Source organism: Stigmatopora argus, chromosome 5 (genome assembly GCF_051989625.1).
Source record: "Stigmatopora argus isolate UIUO_Sarg chromosome 5, RoL_Sarg_1.0, whole genome shotgun sequence".
In the NCBI taxonomy this organism is placed as follows: Eukaryota; Metazoa; Chordata; class Actinopteri; order Syngnathiformes; family Syngnathidae; genus Stigmatopora; species Stigmatopora argus.
Window position 1 is genome coordinate 1,378,144 of NC_135391.1, and position 15,487 is coordinate 1,393,630.

Genomic DNA, 15,487 nt, shown 5'->3' on the forward strand with positions numbered 1-15,487 from the left:
GTGCCGCAGTGACCCACACACACACACAGCAAACGGAAGACATGTTGTTTTGGTTCTGTCTTGGTTGCAGCATCAACGGCAAACAAAGGCGCTAAGTTCCGCCGTTGCCAAGGCGACGAGAGCACTGCATCGTGGACCACCTGTAGTGTGATTGACGGTCACGTTGACCAATTGGAGCAGCGGGTGATGTCATAGATAAACAATCATGATGTAACTCTGAATAAAAATAAAGACATGGCTAGTTTAGTGCCACACTAATGCTAATAATGCATTGTAATTTTAATTCAGTTAGTTTAAAAAATATTTGACTGGTTCAATCCAAAATGCTTTTAACATAGCATTTAGACTTTTTAGTTGCGTATTTAAAAAAACATTTTGTACATGAATTTCAGTGTAAAAAAATTCAATTGAAATATTTAATTTAACAAAACATTTGTTACCTTTGTTTTGTTATATCCAAATTCCACATGAAATCCTCAGTTTAAATAAAACTTTAAATGAATATTCGAAAGACTTATTTTCTTTGTTGTTTTATTTCAGCTTAGAAAATTTGATTAAAAAATCTTTTTGTTAGGTCAAAAATCATGTATTTTTTTTATTTGGAGAAACAAATTCATTACAATTTGCTGCGCTGTATGACTTATTATATCATGAGCAATTACGTGTTAATCCTTCAGTGAGCCACATGCTTTGATTTGGAGATAAGATGGCACTTTCATGTCACCCTTTTAAAAGCCGCAAATGGCCGCCAGCTGCTTTTCCTATTGGTTTTGCTTTCTTTAAAAGGAACATTTCCATGACAACGGAAGCACAAACCTGTTTAATATTCTCAACCTAATGAGGTCCATTACGGTTATTAAAAAAAAACGGGAACGTGAAGTGCTGTCCATAGCTTTTTTCATACTCTTCATTTCCATATTAGAGTGCGGCACGGTCACAAAAAGAAAAAGTGTCTTTATTATGCATTGACAGGGCGGTTCAAATAATACAAATGGAAAATAGAATTGGACTAAAGACATTGTTGCTACCAGGAGCTAAAATCAGCTAGGGTGGACTTTCCTTTGGGCTTTTTGGCTAAAGTGGCAGCGCCGCTGGTCGATGGTCCACTTTCTTCTTCGGTGTTTGGGCGTTTCCTGGAAGGTCACATTCCATTAGGGTTGTTTTTAAAAATTAAAAATAAAACATTTAAAAGGTAGATTTCGGCCTAAGCGGCCAAATTCAAAGCTTTGTCGCATTTGAACCAAAATATCATGTTTCACCTACCTGACAAATTTGAGTTAAATAGGCCAATTTATTATTGTGAAATTCCTTCTCTCGCTCCACGTGACCTTTGACCTCAGTACCCTCAAATCCTTTGATCAGAGTACCCTCAAATTTAATCACCTCTTCCGTATTACAAACATATCCCGCAAGTTTAACAATCCCTTGGTTTGTTCTTGAGTTATCGTGAACACAAATATTTCTGACCCCCGTAACCTTTGACCTCCTAACCTCAAAATCAAAGAGCAACTCTTTGGTACATAATTAGATGTTGTCAATCACAAAAGACGTCGGTTTACTCACGTCGCGGTGGGGTTGATATATTTTCCGACGCCTAGCTTGAAGGCTTTGGGCGCCTGCGATTCCTTGGCCTTCCTCAAGGAGGCGCTGGCTTGCCTCTGCTCCTCCTCTTCCGTCTTCTTCTGCTCTTCTTTCAGGCGCTCCGCCGCGATCTGACAAGCGACAGGCAAAATCGTCGACTGGGAACAAAAACGGACTCGGCGAATAGGTTCGAGATCGGAAACGGGAGCCCACCTCGGCGTCGGCCTCTTCGTACGGGTCCACGAAGACCGTGGCGCTGATGATCTTGATTTCCGACTGAAGGAAAACGACAAATCCGTGAGCGAGCCCGCCGAATTATTCCCGATCCGATGGGATCCTCACCTTTGGTTTGTCCGTCTTGACGTCGCTCTCCACGTTCTCCATAGCCGTCAGCGCTTCGAAGCCGCCGACGACCCTGCGTGGGGAAAACGGAAAATAGCCTCGCAAATTTGCCAGACTTGGAAGGGCAAATTTTGGAATCAGGATTTTACCTTCCGAACACCATGTGTTTCCTGTCCAGGTAAGTGCAGGAGCGGAATGTGATGAAACTGATGGAAAAGAGAAGCAAACGTTGTCAGAAAAGCGTCATTTTACGGACCCCCGCCCCCCACATACACACACACACACTCGTTTTCTTACAACTGAGACTTGTTGGTGTTAGGACCCGAATTGGCCATGCTAAGAATCCCCCGGCCCGTGTGGGACAGGTTGGGTCGGAACTCGTCCTTGAAATGTTTGCCCCAAAACGATTCTCCACCTGGAAGCACAACATCCAAGCTTTTGCCATAAACAGCCCTAGATGTCCAATCCAGATCACTGCTTTAAATCAAGTTTAGGGAAAAAACAATATTCCAGATTTTTTTTTAAATGTGTAAAAAAGAAAGAAAACAATTGTAAGCGCAAACATCTGTTTATGCCAAGGTTGTCAGACTCGGGTTGGTTTGCGGGCCGCTTTAACGTCAATTCGATTTCATGTGGGCCGGACCATTTTAGATATAATATTTAGATTTTTTTTAAATAAATGGATTAAATGAACTGAATTAAAGGCCCTGAATATTCCGTTTTTTATAGATCTAAAACAATGTTTATTTTAGCTTTTTTAAAATATATTTTTAGATTTTACAAAATGATTTTTGAACTACAAACGCAGAAAAAATGGATTAAAAAATTACAATTATTGATTTAAAAGGGGGAATATCCGGAGATGTAATATACGTCTATACTCTTTATTTTAATTTGATCCTAAAACAGTGAGTCAGCACTCATTTACTTTCTTGGGCCGCACAAAATGATGTGGCGGGCCAGATTTGGCCCCCGGGCCGCCACTTTCACACCTGTGGTTTATGCTATCTTTGTGATATATGATTTAAGTAGAAAGTAATATCAAAGAATATAACACAATTAATACATGATCTAATTAGCTGTTTTCCAATAATTGACTACGATTTCCACGCGTTGTCTCATTGAGGGCGATAGAGCAAAATTGAACGAGGACTAAGCAGGAAGTATGTAAATGCACACCGCGCTGTCGGTGGCGAACAAGACGAGTGACATTTGTGCATAATTGATCAGCGAGCTGACATTTCACCTCCACGTGAGGTGGCGGTAAACGATTAGGTTTTGCCGTCCAATTGACTTCCAACTGTTCAAAATGGCTGCCCTTTTAATTCCAGGGCTTGAAAAAAAAACAGACCCATCCTTGCTCCCTCCCCTTTTGCGTTTTTAGTGCCCCTTTTCTGCCGAGTAAATTTATAAGTGGGCTCCTCCTCCATGTGTTTAGACAGTCCCAAAAAAGGAGCTGTGAATAATTGAATACAGAGTGGCTGTTATGTAAGGCTCAGAGTGTGCTGTCACTGCCAGTTGGTACCTGTTCCCGTGCCGCTCGGGTCGCCTCCTTGAATCTGAAAGGGGAAAAAATGGAGGTGGTCAAATCAAAAACAAGAGTTCATATTCCTGAAAACTAGTCCAGCCCTTATTGGCAGTAGAAAAGTAAGACCGATTATTATAAAACTAGAAAGCTGTGTTCTTCATTTATCGCCATATTCCTTTTCTGACCTCTGAGCGTTGACCTTGTGACCCCAAAAGCACGTTGGATTATAATCCCTAAATCCATTTGAATTGATGCAAAATTTATTTTCTGACCTCTTTGACCCCCCAAGTTTTATAATAGTTGCGAAATGTCTTTCTCGGGGATTGGCAAAGTTCTTTTTCCGATGTCTGGGACCGTTAACTCCGTTTTGGTTCATATTAGCAACATATCCTGCAAGTTTAATGATATAATCATATTTTGTAGACTAACAATGAGTTTTTTGACAGGTTGAAAAGTCTGCTACAACGCTAAAATGCTAGGTCCCAATTAAGCTAGCCAGATTGATTGAGGACTTTGAGGATGTCATTTTGGGAGGCTCCGCCCACTTTCATCTAAAAAGTCAAGGTAACGTAGATTTTATTATTTTTCTTTTTGGTAATTGAAGCCATCTGCATTTTAAAATTACCGTATTTTCTCGCTTATACGCCGTATTTGTCACTCAAAAAAAAAAAGTCTGAATCAAGGGTACGGCTTATATGCGCACAAATTAGATTTGACATGCATGAAACGCCATAACGCAAGACAATGCGGCCAATACGGTCATTTATTTTAAGAGAAAGGATAAACGGATAAAACAGGCGGCTGTATTATAGCTTCAAGATGAAACATTATGATTTCCTAGTGCTAATATTGTCGGGAATTCGTGGAAATGAACAATTGCAAAATGTAGTTTCACGCTTTCTTTCCAATGTGCTGCGTCTTGAGGTTAAATCAATCTCATGGCTGCTTAACGGCTAGATGCAATGCATCATGGGACGCGTAGAAAAGCCGCTCGGTCGCTTTGTTCTTACCATGAAATTCCGGATGGATCTGTGGAAGACGGTTCCGTCGTAGTAGCCTTTTTTGCACAGGCCAATGAAGTTCTCCCCCGCTTTAGGAACCTGAGGAAGCAGGAAACAAACACTTATTGGCAATTTTATCAACTGACTCACCCGCGATTGACGGTAATGGATGTCCAGAGCAATTTGAACTGGCCTTTGGCCTCCGAAATGCGATCCTTAGATAAATAAACAAACGGCATTGACGTCATTCCCGACCCATTTACGCGTTGCCCGAGGCGGCGGAGCAATTTGACGACGTTCGTCTTTTGTCAGTCGTAAAAGGCCAGGTTAGAAAAAAAACGGCACTAAAATAGACGTGCGAGTCGAAGCTCTAGAATGCACGGCAATCTCATTTTTTGAGACGCGATCGGTGATGTCACCGCAAGCCTGAAGGCTTTCCGCACGAATTGTCTCAGCGACGCTAAACAACAACGGCGGCGACGCCTCGAAATGATCGCTGTAATTTGTTGCCATGCGACACGCATGAGTGACAGGCCCAGAGTGGACTAGTTTCATTTTTCTCATTTTTTTAAAAGCGCGCATGCATAAATGAATCCAAAAATCGCCTTTTCAGATGGGTTAGATTGCTTTGTGACCCTTTTAATAATAATCAAAAACCCAATCAGGCCCAATTTCCGATCACGTGTTTGTGACATGCTAAAGTGTGTAAGTTATTAACGATTGCCTGTTGAGAATGTACAACGAGTTTGGATTGGATGTGTTTATCGGTGTTCGATTGTTGATCCATGTGGCAAGTGTGGTGGCATGTAAAAAAAATATCGGTATTCGATTAATGATGTCTTAGCACAAACCTTGAGGCACGGGAGATTTTTAGTCATTACAGTAAAGTTGGATTGAAGAAAGAACAACGTATCACTGTTCTGATTATTTCTCCCTGTGTTTTAAGGTATGCAGTTTGTTGTAGAGGCCGGTTGAGTTGGTGGTTTGCAATATACACTGTTTAGCGTGTGAGAAAGGAGATAATCTAATCGTTATACCTCTGGATTATTTTGTTGCTACCGATTTTTATCACAAGGCTGTCAATAAATGATGACGCAATGTAGCGCAATTGACTGCTATTGAGGTCCAATCCATTTTGACATAGAGGATTGGCAGTGATCGAACGAGCAGTCAATGAGTTAATCCTTAAAAATAAATGACTTTAATAACCAGATCCTTTTTTTAATCTGATCTAAAAATGACCCTGGTTTAGTACCACAAATTTATTTGCACAAGGATCAGTAAGAAAATACTGTTTTTTTTATTTTAGGTTTTCCGGTACATAGTGACATAAATTCCTAATATTCTATGGGCTTTGAAAGATCACTCATGGGGCTCTTAGTTTTAAAAATACATTTGTGTAGGCGTGAGTACTTTTATACTTGACTAATCACAGCTGTTTTACGGTGGGAATTACTTGCTCATGTCCTTTTGGGGGGAAAAATCTGTTTATTTAAGGTCAAACTGCAGAGTATTATTTGTCATTTATTTTATCCTACTCCGTTCAAGGGTATTGACGGTAATAACAGTTAAGATGTGATGTGACACGGCGTCCAATCAGCATTTGGCTGTCCGTCACGTGTCCTTTCAGCAAGGTGAGCTGAGGTTGCGTGTGTGTGTGTGTGATGCAGCGCGTATGCGACATGCTTGCGCCGCTCATCAATTCCTAAACAGCAGGACGCAAATAGAAAACGCGGGGAAGGGGAGTGTGTCCACGCAGCCTCCCCATTGGCTGAGGTGATAGCCAATGGTTAAAAAAAATGGCAACATACCTTGTCACAGTGTATCTCCACGTTGAGGTCCCCTTTGTTGGTGTGCAGGCGGACGTAGCCTTTCTTTTTGACGTAGCTGTAGCGCACCGCGTCGTCGGCGATGGCGTCTGAGACAAGAGTAAATAATAAAGTCAATAACACCTTGCCGTTTAAATATATATACAGACGCTCCCCTACTTACGAATGAGTTAGGTTCCGAGCGATTGTTCATAAGTTGAATTTGTTCGGAAGTTGCTCAGTGCTATATTTTGTATTATAATTTATGTTTAAGGCCTATATAAGTATATTGAAGGTTTATATGAGTGCATTTGTATGTTTAAGGCTTGTATAAGTAACACGCATTGGTTTGTACTGAAAAAAACATTTAATAATATGGAGAGAATACATACAGTACTGTATACATACATTAGACTAGAGAGAGAGAGAGATTTACTAGAAACTGGCCGAAAGAAGCTATCTAATGACGATTGCAGTTTTCTTTTTTTCATCATAAATGATGCGGTAGCACTGTATGGCACCATTCAATTGATTTGCAAACTTTGTGCAACGTTCAATATTTGGCTGCTCGATCTTTGTTTATAAATGGTACTGACGGTCGAACGATTCAAGTTCTATTCACGTGCAACGCTCACCACTTTCTCACGGGCATCAAGCTTCGTTATTATTGCCACTTATTTCAAATGAAATGGCTTGCTTCTTCCTTGCACCTCCCTCAATAGAAGCCTTTCGCTTTTCACCAACCATATTGAATAATGGATGCACGAGATATTTAATGATGAAAATGAAAAAGGTTCATTGCGCACTGGAGATGCGTTCACGCACTTACGCACTGCAACGAACTGGGCAGAGGAAGGTAGATGCTGGGTGAGCTGAGCTCTCACAGCGCCAGGCGTCGTCGGTATTAGCGGCGGAAAGAAGTACTACTCGGAAAAAGGCGCGCAATACAAAATCGAACTTACGAACATTTTTTGACATAAACGCAATTTGCAGACATGTTTGTATGTACCGTTGTTCGTAACTCGAATGTTCCTAAGTAGGGGAGCGTCTGTATATATATATATATTTTTTACTTGCCTGCATGATTCATGGTGGCCGGTGTCATGGCCGTGGATGTGAAAGAGGCCGCCACCCTGCCCGTCGAGTAGTGAGCCTGAAGGACAAAGACATTGTTTTCTATTTTTGAATGAAGACTCTGATGTTTACTTTTCTACTTTATGTCATTAGGGTGACCCAGATGCACGTTCGACACATAAAGAAAAGAAAAGATGCTTCCACAGTCAAGAGGCCTTCTGAATGTAATAAATCGTACGGGTACGGTCCCTTGTCGTCATCGTGGGTAAGTAGATACATGTTCTAGTTGGCGTGCAGACATTAGCGCCGCCGTCTGACCTACATTCTCCCTCCGCCAAACACGAGACGTGGCACAACTCTGATTAAAGTTGCCTTTGCGCGCAGATGGAGGTGCTAAAATGGAAGAAAGCCTCTTTCTATGAATAAACCAGTGTGCCAATTTGGCATTTTATTACTGTGAAACTCAGTGTTTTTACATTTGTGTTGAAATCCTGCTGTATAGTCATTTAAATTCTGGAATTGGTGAATTCTAGTTGATATGTATAATTCTACTACAGTGGTTTTCCCCCACTTAATTTTACCCTTAAGATTTCTGATACACTTTCCCACCCATTGTTTTTTTCCCTAAATTTCAGGTCTTTAATAACGGTGTCCTAACAAATTACCCATCAAGCTTTGCCGACGGAACTTTATGAACTTAAAAAGAAAAGAATTTGTTTTTTGTTTTTAAATTCATAGCGTAAAAAAAATCGGGAAGCAGTGAATTCGCGATAATCGAGGGATTACTGTAATTGTGTAATATTTGGTGACGTCAGTTGGAAATAACATAATAGTAACATTTTAATACTTACATTGTCAACAAAAAATATATAGTTTTTGCATTTCTTAATTTTTGTCGTATTTATACCAAAATAAGCACCTGCATACCATTTAATGACATGTATGAGTTTGTTTGCTTGTGTTTGTCTCCCTCTTTTGGACAGAGTGCGCATGACATCCTTTCGGTGGCCCAGTGAGCCAAGGCAAACTTCATCACGTCTCCCAAATCTGCCGTCGTCCACTTACCATGTTGAGTTTGTCCGTCTTCTTGGTCTCAGGCTCCTTCATGGTGGCAGCAAGTATCTGGTCCCCCTTGTAGTCCTTGTACAGCTCGGCCAGTGTCTCGCGGGTCTCCAGGTTAGTGGTCTTCAGGTGATAAGTAGGTTCCTGCATGGCCTTCTCTTCCTCTGAATCACGACAAAAAAAAAACATTACTATGTATTTTCTTCCAGAGAAGTCAAGGTCTTGTAGATCTTTGACCTGGATCCAGGACTTTGAGGTCATTCTTCACGTGGAAAAACTCTGCCACGTTAAACTTGTCCAGGTTTGTTGGATCCTGCCCAAGTGAAAATAATGATTAATTCATAATTCCTGATGAAGTTTCTTACTGATTAGTATTTTTAAATGAAACATTATTAAGCAAAACCGACCTGAAGTGTGATGATGTCTTTTCTGGTAAATGGTTCATCCGTCAGTAGATCTTTAAAACTTTTAGTCTTGATGTTAAGCTGCTCTACTGCCTGAAATCAGAAGCATAAACACACATACTAATGATTAGCAGCAGTAAACAAACATTATTTTTAATCGCATTTAATTCTTTCACTATTATTGATCAGGTATGTTGTTGACCAACCTCATTGCAGAAAACGTTGCCGGTGACCTTATTGGCGACAATGTGAGAATTGTTGGTGAAAACGGAGTAAAGAACAGGACAGTGATATTTGCCTGGAATAACGTAGAGAGAAAAAAAAGTCCAATTTAGCAAGATTTTTCTTATTTATCAGTTAAGAACGCATTGACAATATAGTTAAAGATTAGGAAAGGAAAAAAAACAGGCTCAGTATCAGATATTTAAAATTCGAATGTGTGTATGAGAAATGTGAGAATTGCAGACGATTACCTTCGTTGTTTTTGACAAAGTTGAGTCTGACGAGTGCCTTGGCTTCGAGTTTCTACATAGAAAAAATAAAAACATTAATAAGTCAAAATTACACCCGAAAGAAAAAGTCTTTCATAGTTGAACAACACTAAGTGTCGACTTTTTGACAAAACAACACTTAAGACAGTTTTCCAGATAAAACTTCCTTGTCACAGTTTGCATTGACAGATTTTAAACGCGTCAACCAACTTTCACCTAAACCAATATTCTATTATCGGTTTAAACCATTGTCTGCTATTGACAGCATCAGACGTCCAATCGTATTTGAATTGGGAGGGCTGGCAACCCTCCATGTTCAAATCATTTTGGTGGCTGCTAGTGAGGGACAATTTTAAATTCACATAATCTATCATTGCCAATAGTAAATACTTATGTTTTTTTTTAATTCTGTGTTGCTTTTACCTCTCCAGATATTGGATTAGTCCCATACTTCTTGATCCATGGAATAATGCTCCTAAAAGAAAGAGGACACATCTCAACTACTATACGACAGAACCTGCTTGTGGTCAAATATAAGCGTACTAACAGGAGGTCAAAGACGATGCCATCCGCAGTGCACACAGGATAAGAAAATGGCTGAAGGGACAAGCTGAGGAAAAAGGAAAAAAAATGGTTGAAGACAAGAGTCTGCTTTGGTGTACACGACAATAACAACAGGCCGGTTGAGAAAATGGCTCACCTGCAATGGTCGAATGGGAGTCGTCGGAAGTTGGACCGTGGGATTTCTGACAGTCGGAACAAGGTAAAATTACAAAAATACAACACATCATTCAAATGTAACGCGTAGGCACATTTTACCAAAGAAAGTGTCCAATTAATATGACATTTACTGCAAAGGGAGCCCTGCTGAGTAAAACTACAGCACCCCCGCGACACTTGTGAGGATAACATACAATACATGTATTGTTTTTTTTTTTTAATATATTTTTAGTCAGTCAAGTATGGTAATGTGACGTCATTTCCAGATTGATTAGGTATATATCCAAGATTATGATTTATCTTGATCTGTAGTTTATTTCCGTAAACGGACGAAGCAAGAGGTTCAGTGTAAAAATAAGCAAACGGCATATTAAGCAATCACCGATAAAATTGTGTTTTGAAAAGTTGGATTACTAAACTTACCCGCCCGTTTGCCTCCATAGAAATTAGTGTACTCTGTACACGTAATGTACCTAAGTGGATGAGAAAGAATAATCAAAATAACGCTTTAAAATTGAATTCATTCGGAATAAATCATACAGCTAGTAAAGTTAACAGGCTAGCATTAGGTATGAAAGCTAACAACATCGGGGTGTTAAAGGATTTGAGCTAATTTTGTCGTATATTTATGGTAACGTCTAACTTACATTTTGTCCTTTTGGTGCTGTCGCTTTCCCATCTTTAGTCTTTTTGGAGGTAAATGCTTTAAAAATGGATTTGCAACGAGTTGCCGTATTGTTTTTAGCTAACCAAAGATAACCAAACGCTCTTCCTTATTGCGCAGTTTATTATTGGAAAAACCCTCGAGCGCCGTCTATGGGTGACGTTGACTAATAGCAATTTGTCAATCGTCAAATTAACCAGAGAATCATTGTTTATGACAGACAAACATTCCAAACTCATGAACATTTAGTTTTATTTGAACTTGGCATTTCATCAACGGAAGATATTTGCATATGAACACGATGGGGGGGAATATAATTCTTCATCATATCAACACGAGGGTCGCAAACCAACTTGGAAAGGCAAAAACAAGGAGCAGGGAGGTTAGTGGACTCGTACATTCACGCTCTCTGAAGCAAGGACACACGAGGAACAAAAGATTTGACCAATACCCTTAAAAAAGAAAAAAAAAGTTTGATGTGTTTGCACCTGAGTTGCAACCGCATGTTAAAAAACATCAAAACTGCAGTCCGAAGAACCAAAATGTCAGCCACGTCACCACCCTTGGCACTTCAATGTGTCAGGCGGAAACTAGTAGAAGAACACTCGAACGTTCCGAACACAAGACAACAAAGTGGACGTAAGTGCAATGATGACAATTTTGTTCTTTGTTTTTTTTTTTGTTCCCTCAGAGAACGATATGAACAGACGTCCTGAAAAAACTAAAGTATGTCGTGATAAAACAGTCTCTTGAGTGTCGTCATCGGAGGAGGAGCAGCAGGGGGGGTAAAGGCGATGGAGAAAAAAAATCACCGCAAATCCATCACGGAGACGGCGTCGTCGGAGATGGTGACGTGGTCGGCGTGCTGCGTTCAAAGAACAAAAGGGTAATTCAAATATTCAAATCACGTAAACAAATTTTGCATTTATCTGCCCGTATCTCTGCAATTAATTTTCATCATATATCTTTGTAGCCATTACATACCTGTTAACCTCTGCCGATAACTGCCCTTATAAATGATTATGATTCCCCTTACAAACCCCCAAAAAACCTTACAAACACCGTACGACACCATTCTTGGTCGATTTCTATGTTTTTGCATGTAAAAAGTACTTACTGTAAAAATAGGCTGGTCTCTACTGTGAGGGTGAAAGCCCTTCTGTTTACACGAAGAGATCTCATTGGTTCCCCGGTCTGTCAGTCTGAAGTAGCCGATCCTGAAAGACAAGACGGCCATTTTGTATTGCTCTTTTGTACTATTTACATTTTTCTTTTGTTTTTTTTCTGGACTGACTCGTTAAACTTGGGCGAGCAGACGATGGCGATGGCTTCGGGCAGCATCATCTGATACGAGCAATGTGTGTGCAGGTCCACGCTGGACAAGAAGGCCGTCTGCGTTGGGTGAGTCTTTTAAATCAAAAGAAAACAGGAGGGGGGAAAAAAGGGACTCATTCAAAATCAAATTTTCACATAATTCACAAAAAAAGAGGAGGTTACTGGTTCCCTTTTTGAAAAATCTGACCCCATAACAACGTGATGAGTCACAATTTTGCAGCCGAGCGACAGGTTTTTCAAGTTTGCGGCGCCTGAAATAGGCTTGCGGATAAAAGGTTGACTCACGTGGATCCAGCCCAGGGTGATGAGATCATACTGGTCTTGTATGAGAAAGAGTTCCTCCTCGTTCTCTGTGTCGCAATAATTGGGACCGCCGCACTGTTTGGGAACGATGACGTGCGTCACCGTGAAAGTGTTTCTCGTCTGCAAAGTCAGAAAAATCCAAAAATGGCCTTTAGACAACATGATCACCCTGGAATTGATTTTATTTGTCATTATGACAAGTGTAGTATGTCAATAACCATTTAAAAAAAAAGTTCATCAGCGGTATTAAGATAGAAAAACGACAATTTGTATTCACAATTTGTGTAGCATTCCACCTTTTGGGGAATTCAGTTTGTATGGTGTGTAAAATGAGTTGTTTTTTTAGTATTATTAGTTAGATTAGTTGTTCTTGTCATTGTACAGCCATAATCAAACGTGGGATATCGTATTTAATGCCTATAGCTAACTTCTACTTATTTGAATGTCGCATTTGACTAGTAATTATTTATTATGTTGACTACTACTTATTTATTTATCGATTATTTAGGTTTGTTTGGTGTTATTTGTGCAATTCCCTACTTATTATGTTAAATAGTTATTTATTATTTCTGTTCATCAGTTTGTTGTTATTAGTGCACTTCCCTACTTATTATGTTGACTATTTATTTATTATTAATTGATTATTTCAGTTTGTTGTTATTTGTGTACTTCCCTATTTATTATGTAGAATACGTATTTATTTATTATTTCTGTTTGTTTGTTGTTATTTGTGCACTTCCCTATTTATTATGTAGAATACTTATTTATTTATTTTTTTCAGTTTGTTTGTTGTTATTTGTGCACTTCCTTACTTATTATGTTGACTACTTATTTATTGATTATTTCTGTTCATTTGTTTGTTTGTTGTTATTTGTGCACTTCCCTACTTATGTTGACTACTTATTTATTATTATTTATTGATTATTTCTGTTCATTTGTTTGTTTGTTGTTATTTGTGCACTTCCCTACTTATGTTGACTACTTATTTATTATTATTTATTGATTATTTCTGTTCATTTGTTTGTTTGTTGTTATTTGTACACTTCCCTACTTATTATGATGTTGACTACTTATTTATTTATTATTTGTTTGTTTTTTGTTATTTGTGAACTTTCCTACTTATTATCTTGACTACTTATTTATTACTGATTGTCATTATTTAACTTGGTGGTGAATCTTTAAATCTCATTCTACTTGTATAATGACAATAAAAGCATTCAATTCAATTCAACTCAACGTACCAATTTTCCACAAAGGATGCCACAGGTTTCCACAGCCCGGCGGGTGTTGGCCTCAGCCAATCGGAGGAAGCTCTGGCACAGCTCGGACGGCACGCGCAGCTGGCGAAGGGCGTCTACGCTCAGATCTGCGGATGACAGGTAGGAGGAACACATCCATAATAAATAACCTAACACGGAATAGCCTCGCGCACATCGCCGTCAACTCACCGTTATTCCCCGGACTGACCAAGGAGTCTGGTTTCAGCGAGCGGTCGAAGCTGGGCGGAGTCACGGCCGGGGGCGGGAGGATGGGCGAGATGACGGGCGGGCCTCGGACGCCCGGCACCAGCGGCGCGTCCGGGGTGGGCGCGGAGGGCTCGGCAAAGTCCAGGAGAACTCGCTGGCGCTCCTTTTCCAGGTCCTGCCGTCGGATCATCTCCTCGAAGGCGCTGAACTGTTCCTGTTCCTGCTGCCGCCGATGCATCTCGGCCACGCGCTCCCGCTCGGCGTCCAGCGCCCGCTGCCGGGATTCCTGCAGGACCAGAGCCTCCTCCTCCTCTTTCTACAAGGTACACAGATTTTGAGTTGGACTGAAGTGTTTGGACACCCCTAATGTAAAGAATGCTGTTCATTCAAATATCAAAACCTATTTTGTATTTTTCGTTGATTTAGGTGACATGTAAATGTTTGTGCTAAATGTCTACACAATAGTTCCCACTTTAAAGCCCTACTAAGTGCTCCATTTTAAACATCTTTAACAAGCCACTTGAACCAAAGTGTGTAAATCCTCCTGTTCCAACATGGCCATTCGAGCTGATGTTTTGCTAACCGTCCATTCATTCACGCCAGCCTATGCAAGTCGCGCTTACCTTCTTGACTCGATACTGAGCATAGTCTTGTTCAAATCTCTTAAGAAGTGCTTTCTTCAGGATTTCCGCTTGGGGAAAGGCCACGTCCTTCAATTTCTGGAGATGAACATAAATTAAGAGGAAGCGCAAAAGACCCCCGCGATATTTTTCTACCTACCTTTAGCGTGTCCTTCTTCTCTGGAATGTTCACCGTTTTGTAATCCCGATGCTTGGGAACCTTTTCTATGAAGAGCCTTGGAGGGGCCACGAGAAAGTCGGGCTTAGCGAAAAGGTCTACGAGAACGTTTAGGAAAATGGCGCTCACGTGATGTATTTGTTGTAGAGGACGAAGGCGCTCTCGATGTTGCCCTCCTCGGTGTAGATGTTGGCCATGCGGATCATCTCCATGCCCGAGCGGAAGTAGCGGCGTAAGGGGACCTCGTCGTTGACGTCCACCGTGCTTCCCTTCTTGGTGAGGATCCTCACGCGCTCCTCCGGCGGAAGACTGACGTCGCAGGGGTCCGACATGGCCGCGGCCCCCCAACTGGTAACCTGGAAAAAGGAAACTACAGCTGAAACGACCAATTCAAGAACTCCAACAATTGGATTAGAAGGTAAAACTTGCCTTTATTAACTTTGTTAACTGACTTTTTTCGAGGTATACATGATTTTTAAAAGTTTTATCAATTATTTTAGGGAAACTATTTTGATAGTCAAGCTCGCGTACCACCAAGGATCCCTAATTTTGCTGTACCTAAATTAACCATAACTTAAAGAAAAACAATAGCAGTCTGCACAAGATCATGCGGCACTATGAAGTTACAGTATGTTTATTACTAATCAAACGATACATTTTTCTAAATCAATCTATTCCAGTGTTATAAAGGGAGAGAAATGCCGACACCAGTGCAATACCACGCTCTCCGCTAGGTGGCCGAAGGCACCTAAACCTGTTATCACTTACTACTACTATTGCTATTCATACAACCGAAAATTAGCCTTGGGCAAGCCCAGATTCCTCCTTTGAGTCAAAGTAAATTGAGACATGGCTTTTTTTCATTGTACTTTTTCATGACCTGGAATATCACATTTTGGCAAGACAATGT

At 40.4% G+C, this 15,487-nt stretch overlaps 2 protein-coding genes and 2 long non-coding RNA genes across 4 annotated transcripts; 2 read left to right on the forward strand and 2 right to left on the reverse strand.

The window, feature by feature from the left end:
- Positions 1-934: 934 nt before the first annotated feature.
- ppil2 (peptidylprolyl isomerase (cyclophilin)-like 2) lies at positions 935-10,807 on the reverse strand. The gene is made up of 20 exons (XM_077600936.1): positions 10,659-10,807; positions 10,435-10,484; positions 9,992-10,037; positions 9,839-9,901; positions 9,715-9,766; positions 9,274-9,325; positions 9,007-9,098; positions 8,804-8,893; positions 8,634-8,709; positions 8,400-8,560; positions 7,338-7,413; positions 6,264-6,370; positions 4,462-4,551; positions 3,449-3,482; positions 2,221-2,338; positions 2,073-2,129; positions 1,924-1,996; positions 1,795-1,857; positions 1,564-1,712; positions 935-1,133 (listed from the first exon to the last, which is right to left on the reverse strand). Exons 1-20 carry the CDS (start codon positions 10,688-10,690, stop codon positions 1,025-1,027), a joined length of 1,590 nt encoding a protein of 529 aa, XP_077457062.1. The 5' UTR covers positions 10,691-10,807; the 3' UTR covers positions 935-1,024.
- Positions 3,910-8,369, forward strand: LOC144074483 (uncharacterized). The gene is made up of 3 exons (XR_013300313.1): positions 3,910-4,015; positions 7,488-7,599; positions 8,318-8,369. It is a non-coding gene; the product is annotated as an uncharacterized LOC144074483 (long non-coding RNA).
- LOC144074482 (uncharacterized) lies at positions 9,724-12,105 on the forward strand. The gene is made up of 3 exons (XR_013300312.1): positions 9,724-10,054; positions 11,367-11,561; positions 11,991-12,105. It is a non-coding gene; the product is annotated as an uncharacterized LOC144074482 (long non-coding RNA).
- LOC144074481 (STAM-binding protein-like A) lies at positions 10,911-14,930 on the reverse strand. The gene is made up of 9 exons (XM_077600937.1): positions 14,707-14,930; positions 14,560-14,635; positions 14,403-14,498; positions 13,762-14,095; positions 13,555-13,679; positions 12,296-12,433; positions 11,970-12,082; positions 11,793-11,892; positions 10,911-11,540 (listed from the first exon to the last, which is right to left on the reverse strand). The coding sequence occupies exons 1-9, from the start codon at positions 14,907-14,909 to the stop codon at positions 11,484-11,486; spliced, it is 1,242 nt and encodes a 413-aa protein (XP_077457063.1). The 5' UTR covers positions 14,910-14,930; the 3' UTR covers positions 10,911-11,483.
- Between the last annotated feature and the right edge of the window lie 557 nt (positions 14,931-15,487).